General features: G+C 40.8%; 1 protein-coding gene across 4 annotated transcripts in view; it reads right to left on the bottom strand.

Annotated features, from left to right (window-relative positions):
* esyt3 (extended synaptotagmin-like protein 3) overlaps nt 1–22,262 on the bottom strand; it is a 63,177-nt gene extending 40,915 nt beyond the window's left edge. For 2 of the 4 annotated variants that reach the window (XM_084161956.1, XM_084161958.1), the window contains exons 1-14: nt 21,555–22,262; nt 17,010–17,051; nt 16,548–16,682; nt 12,452–12,528; nt 12,135–12,204; nt 11,673–11,762; nt 11,306–11,361; nt 11,026–11,146; nt 10,476–10,652; nt 10,202–10,284; nt 9,843–9,891; nt 9,194–9,283; nt 8,939–9,001; nt 5,144–5,203 (exon numbers count right to left, since the gene is read on the bottom strand). In XM_084161956.1, the coding sequence (XP_084018082.1) occupies nt 5,144–5,203; nt 8,939–9,001; nt 9,194–9,283; nt 9,843–9,891; nt 10,202–10,284; nt 10,476–10,652; nt 11,026–11,146; nt 11,306–11,361; nt 11,673–11,762; nt 12,135–12,204; nt 12,452–12,528; nt 16,548–16,682; nt 17,010–17,051; nt 21,555–21,953 (1,512 nt within the window). In that variant the 5' untranslated portion in view covers nt 21,954–22,262. The remainder of the gene's footprint in view (nt 1–5,143; nt 5,204–8,938; nt 9,002–9,193; nt 9,284–9,842; nt 9,892–10,201; nt 10,285–10,475; nt 10,653–11,025; nt 11,147–11,305; nt 11,362–11,672; nt 11,763–12,134; nt 12,205–12,451; nt 12,529–16,547; nt 16,683–17,009; nt 17,052–21,554) is intronic. The other 2 variants (XM_084161957.1, XM_084161959.1) reach the window with 2 other exon arrangements.
* Nucleotides 22,263–23,678: the final 1,416 nt, after the last annotated feature.

The raw sequence follows: 23,678 nt of genomic DNA, 5'->3' as shown, positions 1-23,678 counted from the left end.
ATACACTTAGGTTGGAGTCATTAAAACTCGTTTTTCAACCACTCAACAAATGTCTTGTTAACAAACTATAGTTTTGGCAAGTTGGTTAGGACATCTACTTTGTGCATGACACAAGTCATTTTCCCAACAATTGTTTACAGACAGATTATTTCACTTATAATTCACTGTATCACAATTCCAGTGGGTCAGAAGTTTACATAAACTAAGTTGACTGTGCCTTTAAACAGCTTGGAAATTTCCAGAAAATGATGTCATTGCTTTAGAAAATTCTGATAAGCTAATTGACATAATTTGAGTCAATTGGAGGTGTACCTGTGGATGTATTTCAAGGCCTACCTTCAAACTCAGTGCCTCTTTGCTTGACATCATGGGAAAATTAAAAGAAATCAGCCAAGACCTCAGAAAAAAAATGGTAGACATCCACAAGTCTGGTTCATCCTTGGGAGCAATTTCCAAATGCCTGAAGGTACCATGTTCATCTGTACAAACAATAGTACGCAAGTATTAACACCATGGGACCACGCAGCCGTCATACCGCTCAGGAAGGAGACGCGTTCTGTCTCCTAGAGAAGAACTTACTTTGGTGCGAAAAGTGCAAATCAATCCCAGGACAACAGCAAAGGACCTTGTGAATTAGCAGGAGGAAACAGGTACAAAAATATCTATATCTACAGTAAAACGAGTCCTATATCGACATAACCTGAAAGGCCGCTCAGCAAGGAAGAAGCCACTGCTCAAAAACCACCATAAAAAAGCCAGACTACGGTTTGCAACTGCACATGGGGACAAAGATAGTACTTATTAGAAAAATGTCCTCTGGTCTGATGAAACAAAAATATAACTGTTTGCCAATAATTACCATGGTTATGTTTGGAGGAAAAAGGGGGGCGCTTGCAAGCCGAAGAACACCATCCCAACCGTGAAGCACGGGGGTGGCAGCATCATGTTGTGGGGGTGCTTTGCTGCAGGAGGGACTGATGCACTTATCAAAATAGATGGCATCATGAGGAAGGAAAATTATGTGGATATAATTAAACAACATCTCAAGAGACATCAGTCAGGAAGTTAAAGCTTGGTCGCAAATGGGTCTTCCTAATGGACAATGACCCCAACCATACTTCCAAAGTTGTGGCAAAATGGCTTAAGGACAACAAAGTCAAGGCATTGGAGCAGCCATCACAAAGCCCTGACCTCAATCCTATAGAAAATGTGTGGGCAGAACTGAAAAGCGTGTGCGAGCAAGGAGGCCTACAAACCTGACTCAGTTACACCAGCTCTGTCAGGAAGAATGGGCCAAAATTCACCCAACTTATTGTGGGAAGCTTGTGAAAGGCTACCCGAAACGTTTGACCCAAGTTAAACAATTTAAAGGCAATGCTACCAAATACTAATTGATCCACTGGGAATGTGATGAAAGAAATACAAGCTGAAAGAAAGCATTCTCTCTACTATTATTCTGACATTTCACATTCTTAAAATAAAGTGGTGATCCTAACTGACCTAAGACAGGGTATTTTTACTAGGATTAAATGTCAGGAATTATGAAAAACTGAGTTTAAATGTATTTAGCTATAAAACCAATCCTCAGAGTTGGGGAACAATGTCAGAGCAAAAAGAAGCACGTTTTCTTCCAGGACAACCTTGTACGTGGCTTGATTCATGCGTCCTTCACAAAGACAAATCTGCCCGATTCCAGCATTGCTGAAGCACCCCCATATCATCACCGATCCTCCACCAAATTTCACAGTGGGTGCGAGACACTGTGGCTTGTAGGCCTCTCCAGTTCTCCGTCTAACCATTAGACGACCAGGTGTTGGACAAAGCTTAAAATTGGACTCATCAGAGAAGATTACCTTACTCCAGTCCTCTATGGCCCAATCCTAATGGTCTTTTGCAAACCTCAGCCTGGCTCTTCTTTGCTTCTCATTGATGAAGGGCTTTTTTTCTAGCTTTGCATGACTTCAGCCCTGCCCCTAGGAGCCTGTTTCGAACCGTCCTCGCCGTGCACTTCACCCCAGCTGCCGTTTGCCATTCTTTTTGTAGGTCACTTGATGTCATCCTACGGTTGTTGAGTGACATTCGAATGAGTTGGCGGTCATGCCGGTCAGTAGAGACTCGTTTTCGCCCTCTGCCGGTCTGTAGCTTTGTTGTCCCCAATGTCTGCTGCTTGACCTTGTTCTTATGAACCGCCGTCTTTGGAATTTTAAGGATGGAAGCAACCTGACGCTCACTGTATCCCTCTGCCAGTAAAGCCAGAATTGAACCCTTATTTTCATCACTCAAAACTTTCCTTTTCAACTCTTTTGGCATGGTCAATAGTTATTTTTTTATTAATATTACTTTTGAGGTACTATTAGCACTGTTTTTGCCATCCAGCTGGTCCTATTGCAAGAGGATAGTGATGACCCCAGCAGTGGATTTTAAAATGTTCCTCATTAAATAAGATTTGGTTCATGTGATCACCTAATCAGTACCTAATTCAGTAGAATGAGGTGTGCCTGTGTTGGAATTCAACAGACACTGGAATGGAATGGCTGTCATACATGTAGAGATGCTGATTTAAGAAAAAATTTGCAATGATCTCTTAATTTTTTCCAGAGCTGTATGTATGTATGTATGTATGTATATATATATATATATATATATATATATATATATATATATATACACACACACACACATACAGTGGGGAGAACAAGTATTTGATACACTGCCGATTTTGCAGGTTTTCCTACTTACAAAGCATGTAGAGGTCTGTAATTTTTATTATAGGTACACTTCAACTGTGAGAGACGGAATCTAAAACAAAAATCCAGAAAATCACATTGTATGATTTTTAAGTAATTAATTTGCATTTTATTGCATGACATAAGTATTTGATATATCAGAAAAGCAGAACTTAATATTTGGTACATAAACCTTTGTTTGCAATTACAGAGATCATACGTTTCCTGTAAGTCTTGACCAGGTTTGCACACACTGCAGCAGGGATTTTGGCCCACTCCTCCATACAGACCTTCTCCAGATCCTTCATGTTTCGGGGCTGTCGCTGGGCAATACGGACTTTCAGCTCCCTCCAAAGATTTTCTATTGGGTTCAGGTCTGGAGACTGGCTAGGCCACTCCAAGACCTTGAGATGCTTCTTACGGAGCCACTCCTTAGTTGCCCTGGCTGTGTGTTTCGGGTCGTTGTCATGCTGGAAGACCCAGCCACGACCCATCTTCAATGCTCTTACTGAGGGAAGGAGGTTGTTGGCCAAGATCTCGCGATACATAGCCCCATCCATCCTCCCCTCAATACGGTGCAGTCGTCCTGTCCCCTTTGCAGAAAAGCATCCCCAAAGAATGATGTTTCCACCTCCATGCTTCACGGTTGGGATGGTGTTCTTGGGGTTGTACTCATCCTTCTTCTTCCTCGAAACACGGCGAGTGGAGTTAGACCAAAAAGCTATATTTTTGTCTCATCAGACCACATGACCTTCTCCCATTCCTCCTCTGGATCATCCAGATGGTCATTGGCAAACTTCAGACGGGCCTGGACATGCGCTGGCTTGAGCAGGGGGAACTTGTGTGCGCTGCAGGATTTTAATCCATGACGGCGTAGTGTGTTACTAATGGTTTTCTTTGAGACTGTGGTCCCAGCTCTCTTCAGGTCATTGACCAGGTCCTGCCATGTAGTTCTGGGCTGATCCCTCACCTTCCTCATGATCATTGATGCCCCACGAGGTGAGATCTTGCATGGAGCCCCAGACCGAGGGTGATTGACCGTCATCTTGAACTTCTTCCATTTTCTAATAATTGCGCCAACAGTTGTTGCCTTCTCACCAAGCTGCTTGCCTACTGTCCTGTAGCCCATCCCAGCCTTGTGCAGGTCTACAATTTTATCGCTGATGTCCTTACACAGCTCTCTGGTCTTGGCCATTGTGGAGAGGTTGGAGTCTGTTTGATTGAGTGTGTGGACAGGTGTCTTTTATACAGGTAACGAGTTCAAACAGGTGCAGTTAATACAGGTAATGAGTGGATAACAGGAGGGCTTCTTAAAGAAAAACTAACAGGTCTGTGAGAGCCGGAATTCTTACTGGTTGGTAGGTGATCAAATACTTATGTCATGCAATAAAATCAAATTAATTACTTAAAAATCATACAATGTGATTTTCTGGATTTTTGTTTTAGATTCCGTCTCTCACAGTTGAAGTGTACCTATGATAAAAATTACAGACCTCTACATGCTTTGTAAGTAGGAAAACCTGCAAAATCGGCAGTGTATCAAATACTTGTTCTCCCCAATGTGTGTGTGTATATATATATATGTGACAGAGAGGGGAGCCTATATCGTTAGCAGACTTCAGAGAGGGAAATGTCAAGGGGGATCTACACTATACTGTATAAAAGGAGTCTAAAGATTAAATAATAGGAACTGTGCTACACCTGGCAGCTTGTTAATGTTTTCATGCTTTAGAGAGCAGCTCTAGACTAATCATCACAACATACAGACAGTGGAGATTGTCCTCTGACTAACCAACCTTAAGAGAGATAGTTCTGCATTACCACAGGTCAAAGATAGAACTCACTACCTACGGCCCAGAAAAGGACCTTACTTATGCAAAAGGCGTTTTCCACTACAGTGTTTAACACATTTTATACATTCCCCGAAGAGCGACATCAGCAAAACCGAAGTGTGATTCTTACAGAGTGACCAGGAGGGGGAGCAGAGGAGGGGAAGCGGAATCAAAAGATCAAGTCAGGGCAGACAAAGTAGGTATGGGAATGAATCCAACAGGTCACACCCAAATGACCTGCCATCACCAGAAAAACAGGAAATACCAGTGTTGTACCAGGTACTGTACACAATGGAAACCGTTTATTCCAAACAGAAAGTCGTTTGTTGGACAAATTCAGGTAGGTCCCTCCCTGTTTCGCTGCGTTTGCTGCTGTTGGCTTCCATTTGGTTTCTAGTGAATATACCCCTGGAGTGCCAGTAGCAGGCCATTCGATTTTGCCATATTCATTAGGCACCAAATGGAAAACAGACTGAAACAGGGAGGGACGACTTGTCCAATAAGAAACTAACATTTTCGTTTCCATTGCAAAATGATTCAAAATGTTGTCCTTTATGTGCCCTACTAAATACGATCTAGACTTACCCTGGCCTCTTTGGTGTGCTTCCCATCCTTTTTAAAGTGGCTGAACTCACTGTGGTCTTTCTGTGGTAGACAAATAAATGGATATTAATAATATACAATAGATATTTCAGATAGCAAAACAAATAATGGCATATTTCTGCAATAAAGTAGAATAAAGAGCATGTATAGAGCAAAACAAGTAATGTAGTTCATGTATCAAAATAACACATTAAAAGGCTCTATTTTCGGCTGGCGTTATGCCAGCGCAGTTGTCAAACGCATGCTTGTTTGCAATTGCGACCTGTTAAAGCCGGCACTCTTCTGTTTTCAAATCCTCGAGCCAGGATTGGTAATTTACCTCTTATATGAGCTCGCTTGTGCTGAGGTGGGAGAAGTGGTAATATTTGAGTGCAGCCTATCCAGTCGTGACGCACAGTGCCCATATGCAAATGACACAAGAGAGATGTGCTTTTTGTGCCTGTAAACCTTGTATTTAGAAACTTACATTTTTTCCATTTCGTTTCATTATAACCAAGTATATCCTGCCCTTCTCTCTGTTTTTTTTTTTATACATTCGCCAAGTAGTCAAGATTACCAAAAGATCAAGTTTGGGGGCATCCCCTTTTTATCTATGTAGGCTTTGAACATGATTTGAGCCAGCTCCTGTTGTTATTTTGGATGTGCGTCAAAACCCCTCCATGTAGACTATATGCCCATCATGTAACGAGAGATGACATGATCCGGTGACACTCGTATTTAGAAACATTTAAGTTATTTTCCTGTAACAATTGCTTGTTTTCCATTTAGTTTGATAAAGCAAACAAGCCCTTATAGACTACCCTTACCCTACTATAATGAAAGCTGGTTCAACAGCAATTAATCTGGTGTCTATTCTTATCCTGGCAATGCATTAGCCAAGTAGCATATCCATAAAAGGTTTCTAAATGGCCTACTCGTGAGGCTTTTGCATTATTCACAATTCACATAGGCCTACCTGCAGTGCATAGGCTACTCCATTCGGCTTGTATCCATCCCCATTTCCAAAGAGTGCCTCTTGTATTCAAATTATTCAGTCCTATATCTTGCTTATTGAGAACATGCCTCACACATATATTTACATATTACAAATGACGGGAGAGTAGTATTTTTTGTGCGATGCATAAAGACCTATACTCGTTGAAGCCAATTACAACAATGTTGACTGTCAACACTCCAAACAGATTGAGAAAATACTGGATGTTTTTGTTATGTTTCTATTACTTGTTACTGTAGCCTATGCTATTTAATAAACTCATAATTACTGCAGTAAAAATAGCAAAAATATTTCTGACACACCCCCAGCCTGCGCTAATATTTACCATTGCGTTAGGTTGGATAAAATAGAGAACCTAAAATGTTCAATGCAGCAGGCCATGTTTTATAACAGAAAACTTGAGCACAATTGACCCTTTGCTAAGCCCTGCCCCTTTTGGTACTGTTGCAACCTCGGACAACATCTGCAACATTTTTGACCCGACCACCTCGATTCGGTCTTATGTTGCAAAAATAATTTGTATTTTTTATTTTTTTTTGCATTGGATAAAAGTAGAGACTCAGAGCTACAAAATGGTATATCATACACTGCAGTTAAGGAACAATGGGAAAGTAATTCTGCTTGAAAGTTGATAAACCCCACTTTTTAGAAAATGGCCCTTGAATGTTTTGGTACACCTACTGGAGAACTCTTCTTTGTCTACACTTATTCAGCATCGTTCACACCCTCTTAAGCCTTAGCCCCACCCATCTCTTTAAGGATTCACGTGAGGCCATGTGCTAAACAGAGTGAGTAAGGTAGAGTAGTGAACGACCAAAGATTTCAAGACTAAAAGTGGAGAAATAAGTAACCTACAATAAGGCATAACTCCAGGTACAAATACACTTTATCTAGTCCTTGGCCTATATCCTATTCTGATTTTGGTGCAGTTCATGTTGTTCTTCACATTACCATCTCTGGTAAACACACACTATATCAAATAAAATGAAAATGTATTTGTCACATGCACAGGATACAGAAGGTGTAAACGGTACAGTGAAATGGTAATTTGCATAGCAATATCAAAAATAGAAAGGGTCCAGATAAAAAATATGTTATAATTATTAGATGATTCTTACCCAGACACACTTGTCTAAATTGATGGGTCATGTGAAAGAAATGCTATAACAACCCCCCAGCCACATCTAGCTAAGTGGATGGGTCACTATTGTCTAGACATGTACACATGTTCATGAAATACAATAGATGGCCGTAATCACCCCCAGACACACAAGGCTAACTTGATGGGTCATGTAATCATCTGGCGAAGTGGAGTCTTTTGTTCAGACATGTAGTGCTAGCTAAACAATTAACCATAATCCCAACCCATACAGTACAAACTGATTGTCATAGCTAGCCACCATGCATGACATGCTGTAGTATGAATCTGCAGGTAGCTAAAGCTAACCAACTAGGTTCAATGTTAGCTAGCTAACATTAGGCTATAACTAGCGATGCAAATGGATTTCTGAGATACAAATAACATTACTACACAGATCATACATGTAACGTTATCTAGCGAGCCAGCCAGAAAACTAACGTTCACTAGCTAGTGAACAGTATGCTTTAACTTGCAAGGAAAACGATATTCTGACAAAATTAGAAATGTATAATATCTGAAAATGTAGCTAGACTCTTACCCGTATACATGGATGAACTTTTCACGGCAGACTGGAACCACTTTAACTAATTAGGACATCCTGTGTCGTCATAAAAGATAAAAAAAAAAAAAAAAAGAGGGACATACGCCTAGCTTCCTGAAATGGGTCACATTTTTCCGGTAAGCCTAATTCCCCATTCAATCACTTGGGAAATCCCTTCACAATGATTTCAAATTGTGTTTCTAACAAACAATGAAATTAAACACAGACACCCCCTGCTAATCAGGAAACTATTGGGTATGTTGTGGTGGACTGTCATTACAATTGCTTCACAGGAACCTGGTAAAGTTCTGTTTGTAGTGTAGCTAGCCACTGAATGGCTCTTAATTCACTGTCAGCATGCAGTCAAAGTTATAACCACTATTAGAGATAACTAGTGCTCTCAAATCGTATCCTGATGTTCGACAGCAGATGGGAGTTGTATTCATAACATTGCTAACTTAGGTAGCTTACATCCATTTTGAGAAACTGAGAGCTAGTTAACCAGCTGAGCTAGCAAACAATATAACAAAAGTATAATTTCGGATTTGAAAAATACTCCATCAACAAGCTCTGCATTTCAGGAATCACATTAGCAAATACTCATGGTGCACGGTTCAATTATTTAGCCATTTAAACATGTATTTTTAAAATAAAATTCTCAGTATTTGCCATAGCCATGTCCGCGATTGTCCGAGGTGTCGGACTCGACGACAGTTGTTATCCATTGGAGGGCTGAGAATGGTTGCCCAAAATTCTGGGGCAGATCTTAGCGAAGGGTCAATTGTGATGAGTTACGAATGATGGTAATGGTGATGATGATGATTATCTTCAATAAGGGGATGACATTGTAACATGTATATTTCATTGTCCTCGGCCTATCATATTATGTGTATGCAAAATTGCTAACTCTTTGTTATAAGCAGGTAAAACCTGGGGCATCAGATTGAGTGGAGAGTGTCTTGTTGGTGCTCTGAGAATGTGTACTAATGTTTTCATAACCGAATAAACTTGGTTATCGCATCTTATATTCACATCGCGGACTGTTTGTGCTTGTTAACATGTGAGTCTCCGTAGCTGTACAGGCTTGACAGAGGTACTTACTGGTAGATTTGAGGCATTGTCTAGGTACACAGCAAGCATAGCACAAGCACTGCCATCAGATGTCTGCAACAGAAAAATACAAGAAATACACAATATTCGTCAAACGCTGTATACGGTTAATAAGCACATTTGTTGTTTTCCTTTAGCGACCCGGGCTGTGCAGTATGAAAAGACATATCAGAGCTTCCTCATCACGGTTTGGGTGAGTCGGCTCAACTGCTTAAGAGTGCTTATAAACTGCTTAAGAGCGCTTACCTCCACTAGGAGTCCCGGGTCAGTTTGTAGAGAGAGCCATTGCAGTTTGAGATGAACCTCTCCACTCGTCACGTCCTCCAGGAGGAACCACTATGACAACAAAATGTGAATAGTTTATTCATCTGAACCGAGATGTTATCACCCTCAGAACCACTCAAAACAAGGCTATTCAACTCCAGGTATGGCCAAAAGTTCTGCTAATTTTCTTTTCTACCTGATAGTTGATGTATTGATATGTATAATTGATTGGCCAGAGAGTCCTCTCATTCCATTCTTTAGATACCAAAAGGTAGAAAACACACTGAAATAGGTAGAGACTACCGGAACTAATAACACTCATTTCATTTTTATCCACATTTTAAAATGTTTTCCGTTGTGCGCAGGGCCATAACCAGGGTTTGAGTTATAGTGAGGTCTCCCCTGGACATTTTTTTAGTTGAAGCGCATTTACTGCATTTCTATACAATTAAAAACGTTTAAATGCTATTTGGAGAACAGCAAAAATGACCCCAGCCATTATCACATTGGCTGCTGTAGGTTAATTCACCTCAGTTGATTAGAGGTAGAGAATGAAAACCAGAGGTATTTCGGCATTGCAGGACCTGAGTTGCCTATCCCACAGCTAAAACATTCAATGTGACCTTCTCACCTTATCCATCTCTTTTTCCTTCTTCACTTCTCCAAAGTCCAGGCAAAACCTACGACGGATAAATAAGCCCTCAATTGGTCAAAGTATCTAACCAGGGCCATTTTCAATAGGCCTTGTCACACAAATGTTGTGGAACATTGCAGATAGATAACGTCATGAATAGAGCCGGCATGATTCCTTACTCTACATGTCAGAGGCATATGTTCTACATGACATATTTCTATCTGAACATTCCACAACGCACTTGTACACTACTGAATGTTTGAAATGGGTCAGCTGTCTGAGTGACTAGCGGGCATAACAAATCAGAATGGGGAGGATGTGTCTATTCTCGTGCACATAGTAAGTGGTTTCCTCACTTTCCCAGGATGTCATCCTTGTCAGTGTCCTTGTCAAACACATCCACCTCTAACTCCTGCCCAGGGGCCTCGTGTACCACAAACTGCAGTTGAAAAATCAAAAAGGTGATAAAAGCAGTAAGAAATCACATATTCAAACATATTTTCCATGGTAATAAATAAAAACAGAGTTTGTATAGACAAAGGGGAGAGAGAGTGGGTTGACTGCGCGATTTGTGAGTGTGTGTGAGTGTTACTCTACATGTACAGTAGGAGGATTTTCAGGAGTCCATACCTCGTAAACCTCGTTCCAGCGTGGGTGCAGGTTCTCCTTGATGGTCTTGCTTTGGAAGTGGATGTTGCCGACCCTAAGCACCGCATAGGGGTCAGACATGCCCTTCACCAATCCCATCATATAAGTGTCCTTCGCAATCAGATCCCGGGCCTCCAGCAAGTGTACCCTCACAACCCCCTAAAACATCAAAAAATACTGTACAGTTTTAGTACTAAACACAACAAGATCTTTCTGCACACACCCACTAAAATACACATTTAACAGAACTAGCATATTTTTAGACCCCCAAAATATGAACACAAGTTAGCCAGCAACACAGGAACCATATTTGAAGATTCCATTAAACCAATATTTGGTGTCAAATCTTGTTTTATGACATTTCATGGAAACTCCCAATTTAATGGAACCACTTCCAATCATTGGAACTGTGTCAGAGATGTGCCATACACTCAACTTGTGTCTATCAATCCTCCTGTGTTGTCTGATCAGAACACCTACTGTACTGGGCCATTGGCACTGACACAGTGGAGTGTCAGTGTACTGTACTCACTTGAGGCATGGGGAACCTCATCTGGTCCACTTTGACCTGGTCTATGAAGGGGATACACATGCGGTTGGGCAGGACCATAAGGGAAGCGATGATGTCCATGATGGCTGGCTCAGACAGGTGACTGTGGAGGTGAAGGGTTAGGGCAGAAGTCACTTCAGTCTGAAATAGTGACTTTGGAACAGATACATTCTGACCAAAAAAATCTGAATTTTTAGAGCTCTTTTTCTAGAATACACCCAAAATATATTTTGTACTTGTATGTAAAAAACAACATCATTACCTTAGACCTGGAGTGTCTAAGAGGTTGGTCAACCCTGTCCAGTTGATTTGTAGGGTCTGAAAATTAAACAATTTAGAATTTGGTAACTTTAAATTAAATGTTTCATTACTCTTAGCATCCTACCACAAGGATGCCGATGTCCTGACGGGGCACAACAGGTCCCATACTCATTAGTGACCTGGTAGGGTTTAAAAAGTAATAGCCTATGCAACTAGCCTTGGACCTCCTGAAAACAAAAAACATATAACATTTACTTATATAACGGTAATAAACAGAGGGTGAACGAAGGTAGCTAAAGCAAAACAAAACAAAAGTCTCTGGGTGTCATAGGTTTAAATAGCAAACAGAGCCATCTTTCAGAACCCACCGGCCGACGAATGAAGAACATAGTGACTCCTCCCACCAACGGGGCATTTCCAATCAGAGGTTCCAGAATGACACGCAAGATGCCTTGAAGCTGAAAAATAAAACATTCTGTTTTATTAGCAAAGGGCTGATATAGATCAATTTAAAGATCAAAACCAGTTTTAATACAGCTCCTCAATTTCCTCAAGAGGGGCAATTTCACTGCAAAACAAAAAAGCTAATTACACACAATGTAAATTGAACACACGTGCACATGGGACCCATAGTTTTACCCATGATGCCTGACTATGTCAAACCTCAAGTCACGGCTTGATGTAGGAGGAATAATGTGACACGACCTGTTTGCCATGATAACTATGTTCCATTTTGAACCAAAGTCATCCTAGGCTAGCATAGGGTGGTTATATGTGGCAGAAGGGCATGGAGCCAAGCTAGATGCCACACAAGAACATCTGATGCCTACCCGAATACTTTTGACCCCAGCAGTGATGGGCGGCTTCACCTCTGTGTCGATGTCCACATCCCCATCGTAACTGTGAAGCAAAAAGCACTGTCGAGAGCACAAACATATCTGGGACCAGGCTAAATCCAAGGCCCTAATAGTTTACAGGGAGTCATAGAACTGACCAATACCTTGTTATGGATTTTCTGGGACAATAAAACTACTACTTCTGCTGTACTACTAACTACAGTACTACTAGCCAATGTAGGCCTATTGTGTCTTTATTATGTGCTGTAGTATGTGTTATTGATTTGATGTTGACTACCTACTACTACTACCTTATGTGCAGGTCCATAACCACCTGCCTCTTGTCCACTTCATGGGTGTACACTTTAAGTCCAGTGATTCGGAGGGGCTGAAATTAGGAGAATATATGTATATATATATATATATATATATATATATATATATATATATATATATATATATATATATATATATACAGTGCTATGAAAAAGTATTTGCCCCCTTTCTAATTTTCTCTACTTTTGCATATTTGTGATACTGAATGTTATCAGATCTTCAACCAAAACCTAATATTAGATAAAGGGACCATAAGTGAACAAATAACACAACAATTACATATTTATTTCATAAACAAAGTTATGCAACACCCAATTCCCCTGTGTGAAAAAGTAATTGCCCCCTTACACTCAATAACTGGATGTGCCACCTTTAGCTGCAATGACTCCAACCAAATGCTTCCTGTAGTTGTTGATCAGTCTCTCACGTCGCTGTGGAGGAATTTTGGGCCACTCTTCCATGCAGAACTGCTTTAACTCATTGACGTGTGGGTTTTCAAGCATGAACTTCTTGTTTCAAGTCCTGCCACAACATCTCAATTGGGATTAGGTCTGGACTTTGACTAGGCCATTCCAAAACTTGGACGATATGGTTCCAGTAATGCCTGGCGAAAACCAAACACTGCATTCCACATTAAGAACATCATACCAAAGGTCAAGCATGGTGGTGGTGGTGTGATGGTTTGGGGATGCTTTGCTGCCTCAGGACCTGGATGACTTGCCTTAATAGAAGGAACCATGAATTCTGCTCTGCATCAGAGAATTCTACAGGAGAATGTCAGACCATCCGTCTGTGAGCTGAAGCTGAAGCGTAGCTGGGTCATGCAGCAAGACAATGATCCAAAACACAATCAAGTCTACATGAAAATAGCTAAACAGCAACAAATTGGAAGTTTTGGAATGGCCTAGTCAAAGTCCAGACCTAATCCCAATTGAGATGTTGTGGCAGGACTTGAAACAAGCAGGTAGGGCGGCAGGTAGCTTAGTGGTTAAGAGCGTTGTGCCAGTAACCGAAAGGTCGCTGATTCTAATCCCCGAGCCGACTAGGTGAAAAATCTGTCGATGTGCCCTTGAGCAAGGCACTTAACCCTAATTGCTCCTGTAAGTCGCTCTGGATAAGAGCGTCTGCTAAATGACTAAAATGTTAAACCCACAAGTCACTGAGTTAAAGCAGTTCTGCATGGAAGAGTGGGCCAAAATTCCTCCACAGCGATGTGAGAGACTGATCAACAACTACAGGAAGCATTTGGTTGGAGTCATTGCAGCTAAATGTGGCACAACCAGTTATTGAGGGTAAGGGGGCAATTACTTTTTCACACAGGGGAATTGGGTGTTGCATAACTTTGTTTATGAAATAAATATGTAATTGTTGTGTTATTTGTTCACTTATGTTCCCTTTATCTAATATTAGGTTTTGGTTGAAGATCTGATAACATTCAGTATCACAAATATGCAAAAGTAGAGAAAATTAGAAAGGGGGCAAATACTTTTTCATAGCACTGTATGTTATCACCAGGGGCCTCATTTATCAAAGGTGCGTACGCACCAAAATATATATGCTGGCTGTGTTCGAATACTCATACTTGCGTTCTAAATTGTAGCGAAAATAACATGTTTTATAGTATGGGAATTTGAAGAATTGCATTGCATGCAGATATTGTTTTTTGGGGGAAATGGAGGTGTTTGTTGACATGCACATAATTCATTATAATGGTAAAAAAAAATATGCAAACAATTATTTGAAAAATATGCATTTGCCGTTAACAAGGATATTGCACGAACGAATCGATGCGATTTGGTGCAATACGATGCACTAACATGTTGCATAAACACATTCATTTTCCATTCTAAATTTAAATCTGCTGCTGATGGAGGTCATGAGCTGGGCCTTTCTGAGCTGGACCTGTCTGAGCTGACTTCTCTCTCTCTCTGTCTGTGTGTGTGTGTGTGTGTGTGTGTGTGTGTGAGAATGATGTACTGTATGTCTATGGTGTATGTACTGTGTGTGTGTGTGTGTGTGTTTGTGTAAAGTAAGTATGTCTATGGTGTATACTATGTAGTCACCTGATCTGAGCCATCAGGGAGACTAGGTATCTACCACCCCACTACCACTATCAGATTAGGGTGGGCCCTAATATTTATCGCTTACAAATTAGCCATGACACAGCCAATGAATATATAGCACAACTTTGGATTTCACCCCAATCCCAAAATCGAATGGTTTTGAAGTTTAGCAGAGAGGAAGAGGCAAAGCGAGAGGGATAACTGGGCACAAAATCTGACGTTATATCGGAGTTGTGCCTGGTCGTCACTAGTTACCACAGCCACAAAGTCATAAACCCAGCCTATTTCTACTATTTATCTTCTTAAAATGTGATTTTAAAACTAGCCTTAACCACACTGCTAACTTTAAATTAATCATGAATTTCTATCGTAGCCAATTTTGACTTTGTGGCTGTGGTAACTAGTGGAGACCGTTGTTCACAAGTGTATCTGCCCTCTCATTGGCTAGAATGGTCCCACCTGATCTTGCCTCCTCCCGACTGCCTTCCATTTTTTAAGACATTTATTTTCATTGTTACTGAGTATCTGGTCAATATTATGGATAATCTGTGAGTATAGTGAGCTTCTTTTCTCCTTGTGCTTTAGCCATGCAGTGCACCTCGCAAAAGTGATTAGTCGCTATGAAATTATCAACTTTACGCTGTATATCTAAAAATGACCATATACACTGATTGTTTAAAACTATAGCTGATGGTGAACCTGAACAACCGTAATAAAATATATTGTAAACCCCATTCAGCAGGTATATAGCCAGATGAGAGTTGTGTCTCCGGTAGATTACTTTTATTGTGGTAAAACACAATTTTCAACAGCGCACTGATAACAATAACCTAGCAAATTACATAGGTTGTCACTCAACTAATAAAGCCTAATATCGCGAAAGCCATTTTTGCATTTGAACGCAGATGCGTACCTAGCATTGGTCACTGTGCGAAGCTGGGCACCGTGCGCATTTTGACTCGGCTACTGATATTCCCTAGAGTTGTTAGGCATGCAAAATGCCTTGTAGATCAACGACCGTCAACACAGTTATATGCTTTTAGTTCGACACTGAAGGAGAGGATGCATCAGTTGTCACAAAATATGAGGTATTTTCGGAAGGTAGAAAGAAAGTAATATGAGAAAAAAAGTGAATATGCGATTTCTAACGTTTTAATCCATTTTCTGACCGATGCATGCTACATTTGGATCGGTTTGGGGTCCACATACTGATTTTAAATCAGGACCGATTCACTGAATCTTTACATCCCTACCATTCATTCATTCCTCATTCATGCATGCTTGAAAGTAAATAAACCAGTAGTATTACATTTTGTTTTACAATAGGTAGGCTACAGTATTTCTGTGTTACAGGAGCACAACATCATAGCCTATTTAAATGCAGAGCCTGTACCAAGGCAGGAGAAAGAAACACAATCATCTATCATTAAACAAAATATTGAACAACAGTTTGTCTTGCGCATAGAAGTGTGGGCTGTTGCATTTAAGTTACTTTTAAATTGCAGAATGCACAGCCGGTGTTTGGCAGTCGCTATAGGAGGCATGCATGTTTAGTTTGAAAAAGTCACTGTAAAAGATTAACACATTCTGCCCACACCTCTACAGAAATGTGATCAAATCTGCCATTACTCTTTCTTTTAGAAAATGTCATCATGGCCGAGTTCCAACATTTCCAAATCATAAAGCAAATTAGAGTGTTTTTGTCACTATAAAAAGGTGAATATAGGGTGTTTTCCAAGCGGGGTTTTAACGGTCGTTCACGTGCGCAGAAATATAGTATGGCTATAGGATGTATCAATGAAAACATGCATACAAGTTGCATACGAGTGACAGTATGATAAATCCCAATAATGTGTTGCGAATACAAAACCTAGAATCTCCACATGCGCCAACATTTTGTGAGGAATTAAGCACGGTTGATAAATGAGGCCGTAGGGTACTGAAATTGATACAAACCTAGAACCACAAGGTGAAACCTGATATGCTAACACAACAAAAGCTCTCTCACTGTATGACCAAAGTGGACTTTTGTGAAAGTGAATGTTTTGAGGTATGGGCTGGACAATCTGATGGATGGCTGGATCTTCTCTTTGAGGAGCTTCTCCATGAACATGCCAAAGAACGGCCATGCCTGCAGCAAGATCTAAAGACATACAGATAGACATATGACCAAAGTACGACAGGAGAACTAGTTGCGATCATTGTGTGGATAAACAAATGTAGAGCAGAACTTTGAGCGGTTCTGTATGTGATATGTCATTGAAAACAATGTTGTTTTGAAAGCTTTGTCGGCAACATGTCAATGTGAAAGCAGTTCATGACGGACCCTCCCCAAGACTACACTAAACAGATCTGTTTGTGCTGTCTGGCCAACTCCATTGCTGAGGTGACAACAGCACAACAGACAAAGAGTGACCATAATATCAGCCTAACAGACACAGCATGAATGAAAAAAACTACATTATCTTACCTTGTTGAGCCAGTCAACCTTCTCAACTTCAGGAAAGTGTACCTTTGGGAAAAGAAGAGACAACATTACAAGAGAGTTTGGTTGACACACACCCTTGTGGTTCTGTGAGTTGGCAGGAGTCCAGATAATGAAGAGGACCCATCCTCACTTAATAAGACTTACTTTTGAACTTTTAATTAGGTCTACATTGTATGCAGGGAGATGGGCATATTAGACAAAGAAACCAATCAGAGGCACATTTGACATATACAGTGCCTTCAGGAAGTATTAATACCCTTTGACTTATTCCACATTTTGTTGTGTTAAAGCCGGAATTCAAAAATGATTAATTATATGTTTTGTCTCACCGATCTACACACAATACCCCATAATGACAAAGTGAGTCTAAGAGCTTTGTACACCTGGATTGAACAATATTTCCATATTATTCAAGCTCTGTCAAATTGGTTGTTCATCATTGCTAGACAACCATTTTCAAGCAGATTTAAGTCAAAACTGTAACTCAGCCACTCAGGAATATTCTCTGTCTTCTTGTTAAGCAACTCCAGTGTAGATTTGACCTTGTGTTTTAGGTTATTGTCCTGCTGAAAGTATGGAGAGTGGTACTCAGTAATGTGTTGTATTGGATTTGCCCCAAACATAACACTTTGTATTCAGGACAAAAAGTTAATTGCTTTGCCACGTTTTCTTCAGTATTACTTTAGTGCCTTGTTGCAAACAGGATGCATGTTTTGGAATATTTGTATTCTGTACAGGCTTCCTTATTTTCACTCTTTCAATTAGGTTATTATTGTGGAGTAACTACAATGTTGTTGATCCATCTTCAGTTTTCTCCTATCACAGCCATTAAACTCTGTAACTGATTTAAAGTCACCATTGGCCTCATGGTGAAATCACTGAGAGGTTTCCTTCCTCTCTGGCAACTGAGTTAGGAAACACGCTTGTATCTTTGTAGTGACTGGGTGTATTGATACATCATCCAAAGTGTAATAACGTCACCATGCTCAAAGGGATATTCAATCTCAAGTTTCTTTTTTCTCTTCTTTTTTTCCATCTACCAATAGGTGCCCTTCTTTGCGAGGCATTGGAAAACCTCCTTGGTCTTTGTGGTTGAATCTGTGTTTGAAATTCACTGATCGACTGGGGGACATTACAAATAGTTTCCTTCCTCTCCGACATTGGGGTACATACAGTGGGGAGAACAAGTATTTGATACACTGCCGAATTTGCAGGTTTTCCTACTTACAAAGCATGTAGAGGTCTGTACTTTTTATCATAGGTACACTTCAACTGTGAGAGACAGAATCTAAAACAAAAATCCAGAAAATCACATTGTATGACTTTTAAGTAATTCATTTGCATTTTATTGCATGACATAAGTATTTGATACATCAGAAAAGCAGAACTTAATATTTGGTACAGAAACCTTTGTTTGCAATTACAGAGATCATACGTTTCCTGTAGGTCTTGACCAGGTTTGCACACACTGCAGCAGGGATTTTGGCCCACTCCTCCAAACAGACCTTCTCCAGATCCTTCAGGTTTCGGGGCTGTCACTGGGCAATACAGACTTTCAGCTCCCTCCAAAGATTTTCTATTGGGTTCAGGTCTGGATACTGGCTAGACCACTCCAGGACCTTGAGATGCTTCTTACGGAGCCACTCCTTAGTTGCGCTGGCTGTGTGTTTCGGGTCGTTGTCATGCTGGAAGACCCAGCCACGACCCATCTTCAATGCTCTTACTGAGGGAAGGAGGTTGTTGGCCAAGATCTCGCGATACATGGCCCCATCCATCCTCCTCTCAATACGGTGCAGTCGTCCTGTCCCCTTTGCAGAAAAGCATCCCCAAAGAATGATGTTTCCACCTCCATGCTTCACGGTTAGGATGGTGTTCTTGGGGTTGTACTCATCCTTCTTCTTCCTCCAAACACGGCGAGTGGAGTTTAGACCAAAAAGCTCTATTTTTGTCTCATCAGACCACATGACCTTCTCCCATTCCTCCTCTGGATCATCCAGATGGTCGTTGTCAAACTTCAGACGAGCCTGGACATGCGCTGGCTTGAGCAGGGGGACCTTGCGTGCGCTGTAGGATTTTAATCCATGACGGCGTAGTGTGTTACTAATTGTTTTCTTTGAGACTGTGGTCCAAGCTCTCTTCAGGTAATTGACCAGGTCCTGCCGTGTAGTTCTGGGCTGATCCCTCACCTTCCTCATGATTATTGATGCCGCACGAGGTGAGATCTTGCATGGAGCCCCAGACCGAGGGTGATTGACCGTCATCTTGAACTTCTTCCATTTTCTAATAATTGCGCCAACAGTTGTTGCCTTCTCACAAAGCTGCTTGCCTATTGTCCTGTAGCCCATCCCAGCCTTGTGCAGGTCTACAATTTTATCCCTGATGTTCTTACACAGCTCTCTGGTCTTGGCCATTGTGGAGAGGTTGGAGTCTGTTTGATTGAGTGTGTGGACAGGTGTCTTTTATACAGGTAACGAGTTCAAACAGGTGCAGTTAATACAGGTAATGAGTGGAGAACAGAAGGGCTTCTTAAAGAAAAACGAACAGGTCTGTGAGAGCCGGAATTCTTAATGGTTGGTAGGTGATCAAATACTTATGTCATGCAATAAAATGCAAATTAATTACTTAAAAATCATACAATGTGATTTTAGATTCAGTCTCTCACAGTTGAAATGTACCTATGATAAAAATTACAGACCTCTACATGCTTTGTAAGTAGGAAAACCTGCAAAATCGGCAGTGTATCAAATACTTGTTCTCCCCACTGTAGATGAGGTAGTAATTAGAAAATCATGTTAAACACTATTATTGCACACAGAGTGAGTCCATGCAACTTATTATGTGATTTGTTAAGCAATTTTTTACTCCTGAACTTATTTAGGCTTGCCGTAACAAAGGGGTAGAATACTTATTGACTCAAGACATTTCAGCTTTTCATTTTTTATTAATTTGTAAACATTTCCAAATACATACTTCCACTTTGACATTATAGGGTATTGTTTGTAGGCCAACAGAAAAAATGTCAATTTAATCCATTTTTATTTCAGGCTATAACATAACAAAATGTGGAAAAAGTAAACAGGTGTGAATAATTTCTGAAGGCACTGTGACGTTCCCGTTTTAATATATGTGTTACTTTCTATTGCCTTTTTTTGTGTCTGAGTAGCCTGGTCCCAAATCTGTTTGTGCCGTCTTGCCAACTCTTATGGCCATTGTAATGCCAAACCATGAATATGAGTTGGCAAGACTGCACAAACAGATCTGGGACAAGGCTAGTGTCCGAGTGGTTGAATATAGAACTGTGTCGTCTTACTCTACCACAGTGTGGGGTTTTGATATCGAAAGGAAAAATACTGGTTAGGCAGGACCTGGTGACTAATCAAGGGATTGTAATTCCAAACTTTTGTGGGAGAGCAGGAGATGAAGGGCACACACCCTAAAAAATGTTTTACCAGCAAAACAACAAAACCGGAACATTGTGAAATACAAAATATCCACTATATTGTTTTAACAATGATAACTACTGCTTCAACTTTCCTCAACATGTTCACAAAATACTCTTCTAAATGTACAACAGCCTCAGCAGTGGCACTTTATTGTCTTTGTCAATGTTTCCTATTAGTCATGGGTATGGGTGTGGTAAGGAATGGATGAGTGAAACCTCCTGCAACATAATCACACAACTATGGTGTCAACACTTCAATCACCAAAAATATTCCCATGATGTCTCTAAATATTAATAAGTCCACTGGAATGAATTAAGAACACTGCTCTATAGCCTACAGTTATTTGGGGACACAGTAGTCAATATGGCACTGAAGACTGCCTTTGGCAAAACACAGGGGTCCAACATTCACTGCAATTTGACAATAAACCACAGCTTGATTCAAATGCAAGAACGAATACAAGAGGGGGTTTAAAGCTTCTGCACTGCCTATTGCACTCCCAAACAATACAGCCACACCTTTGTTATTTCCCAGTAATGGAATGCAATGTTAGGTCTTACTATTATTGAGGCAGAACGTGGCTGGAAGATGATGACAAATGACACTTCCACATGTTTGACCATAACACTATATAGCTATAACGATCATCCAAGTAGGCTTGTGCTGAGCATCTGGTCTTAGTTGGTAATTTGTATGCTCATTATACACAAGTTTAAATAGACCTATGTAGGCTCTATTCTTAAGAGTGCTTTGATTTAGGTGTGTTTGCTTTAAGTCACACAAAACCTTCCAGACATGAACTCCCCCAATGACATGAACAGACATAACCTAGATGAGTTCATTCATTATGTAAAATGTGATTAGTGTAGAATCTACTTTTATTAAACAATTTTAAGAAAAGGGTGGGGTTGGGAAAAAAAAGGCCTACTGATAGAGCAGGCCTAATTTAATTTTGTTCGAATTTTGTATGTGACAGCGTGTGTGTATATCTCCTCTTATGTCAACCAGAGTACCACCTAACAAAACTTTATTTACACAGATGGGGAACAACCTCTGCCTACATCAACATCATACCAATACATACCCATGTTGTCATATTCAAGGTTTTCAACTCGTTGTGGATCAGTTGTGTTTCATTATCCAGAAAGTTTATAGCCGTACCAATTCGGATATCTTTCCACTTGCGGTTTTTCTTCCACCAAGTGATCATCATAATGCACAAGAGGATCCAGATGACGCTGAGTCCGAGGTACCCTGTCAAATAAACAGGATAAAATACCAATAGCGCTCTCCCGAAGTACATCAGAAATTCCATCATGAGTTGGTTGACCACGCTCGGGCTTAACGTCCCGGTGTTGCCCGGGACAGAGCGCTCGCCGAATCCTCCTCCATGGACGGATCCTTTGGAATCGCCTGGATACATTTTGTCAGTGGATGAAGCTCTGGGTGTAGTAGTAGTCGGTACGGATAAAAGTTCGGCCATTTGGGCCCTACTGAAGTCCTTGGCGCTCCTACAAATATGTGTTACGCTGCATTGCAATGTCCTCGCCCTGACTGTTGAAGTCAAATCAAATCTATTGATTTGGTGGCACTGGCTGTTGACTGATTTCTGAATCAAATCTAGGAGTTGGGAACTTCCGTATTTGTACCTGCACAGGTGACTACGCCCAAAAATCTCTCCTAACCTGACACCTCTTGAGGCATCCTATGGTACGTTCAGTTCGCTTGAACGTTTACTATGTTGCAGAACGGTTTGTACTGAACGACACGTTTCCCAAAAACGTTATTGAACAGACTTTGAAATATGTTTGATCCGGTTTGGTGGGGGTGGCGAGGTGTGGCTTGAAGCAATGAGTGACGTATTTAAAGGGCAGTGGCCATGCTGACAGCGTTCCCCAACCCCTCCCCGTTTTTAAACTGGTCGATCAGTACAGCACCGTTTCCGTTAAATTGAACGTTCCAAAACGTAAACACGTACTGAATGCAACCCAGCTGATGCCACAGAGACCAGCCAGTCATTAAAACTGACCTCTGACAAAAAAATATAGCTCTTAGTTTTCACTTGACAAAGAATGTTGTAAAACTGGTTTTCCATTTCAAGAGACCTCTCTTTTCTGCAATGTGTAATCTAGGTAACTAGACCTTGGCAACATGTCATGCAAGGGCTGTGCACAGACCTTTTGGGGGGTATGTGCTCAAACCCAACTCCATATTGGATTTATCAAACGTATGCATCACACTGTATGCGTTTACGGCTTGACAGAAATGGTAGCAGAAGGTGAATGTTGAATTTTTGTTGCACACATATCCAGATGATTCTGCATACTATTTTGCGCAATGATGCTATCGGTGTGATCAAGGCATTACCCCTCGATCTCACCTACAGCCTTATTGCATTTTGGTACACCAGAAGTACATTAATTTCCAATGGAACGCTGCGTTTGCCTTGCAGCATTGCGTTGCAGAGGCAGTTGCAGTGCGTTCTGTGTGATGCATATGTTGGATTTATCAAAAGAATGCATCAAACTGTATGCGTAGACAGCATAGACAGAAATGGTAGCAGAAGGTGAATGTTGAACTTTTGTTGCACATATATCCAGATGATTCTGCATACTATTTTGCGCAATGATGCTATCGGTGTGATCAAGGCATTACACCTCGATCTCAAATACAGCCTTATTGCATTTTGGTACACCAGAAGTACATTCATTTCCAATGGAACGCTGCGTTTGCCTTGCAGCATTGTGTTGCAGAGGCAGTTGCAGTGCGTTCTGTGTGGTGCATATGTTGGATTTATCAAAGTATGCATCAAACTGTATGTGTAGACAGCTTGACAGAAATGGTAGCAGAAGGTGAATGTTGAACTTTTGTTGCACACATATCCAGATGATGCTACCTTCCATTTTGCGCAATGACGCTGTTGGTGTGATCGAGGCTTAACGCCTTGTTGGTGTGTACTAGCTAGCTAGAGTTGTACTAGCTAGATAGGGTGTACTAACTAGCTAGCTAGTGTGTACAAGCTAGATAACTAGTTTGTAATAGCCATAGAGAATGATAGAGGCCTCTAGTGGCCAAAATGACATTTTAGCATAGGCACCATTGAGCGTACAACATGCTTCTGCTATTTTAATGTCACAGCCAACCTTCTAACCATTTGTATTCCTATCTCAAAATAATCTCACGTGCTGTGTAGTGAAAGAGTACACCG

This window comes from Coregonus lavaretus (assembly GCF_964263955.1).
Source record: "Coregonus lavaretus genome assembly, chromosome: 5".
In the NCBI taxonomy this organism is placed as follows: domain Eukaryota; kingdom Metazoa; phylum Chordata; class Actinopteri; order Salmoniformes; family Salmonidae; genus Coregonus; species Coregonus lavaretus.
Note: the sequence above shows the minus strand (reverse complement) of the source record. Positions and strands in the feature narration are given on the sequence as shown.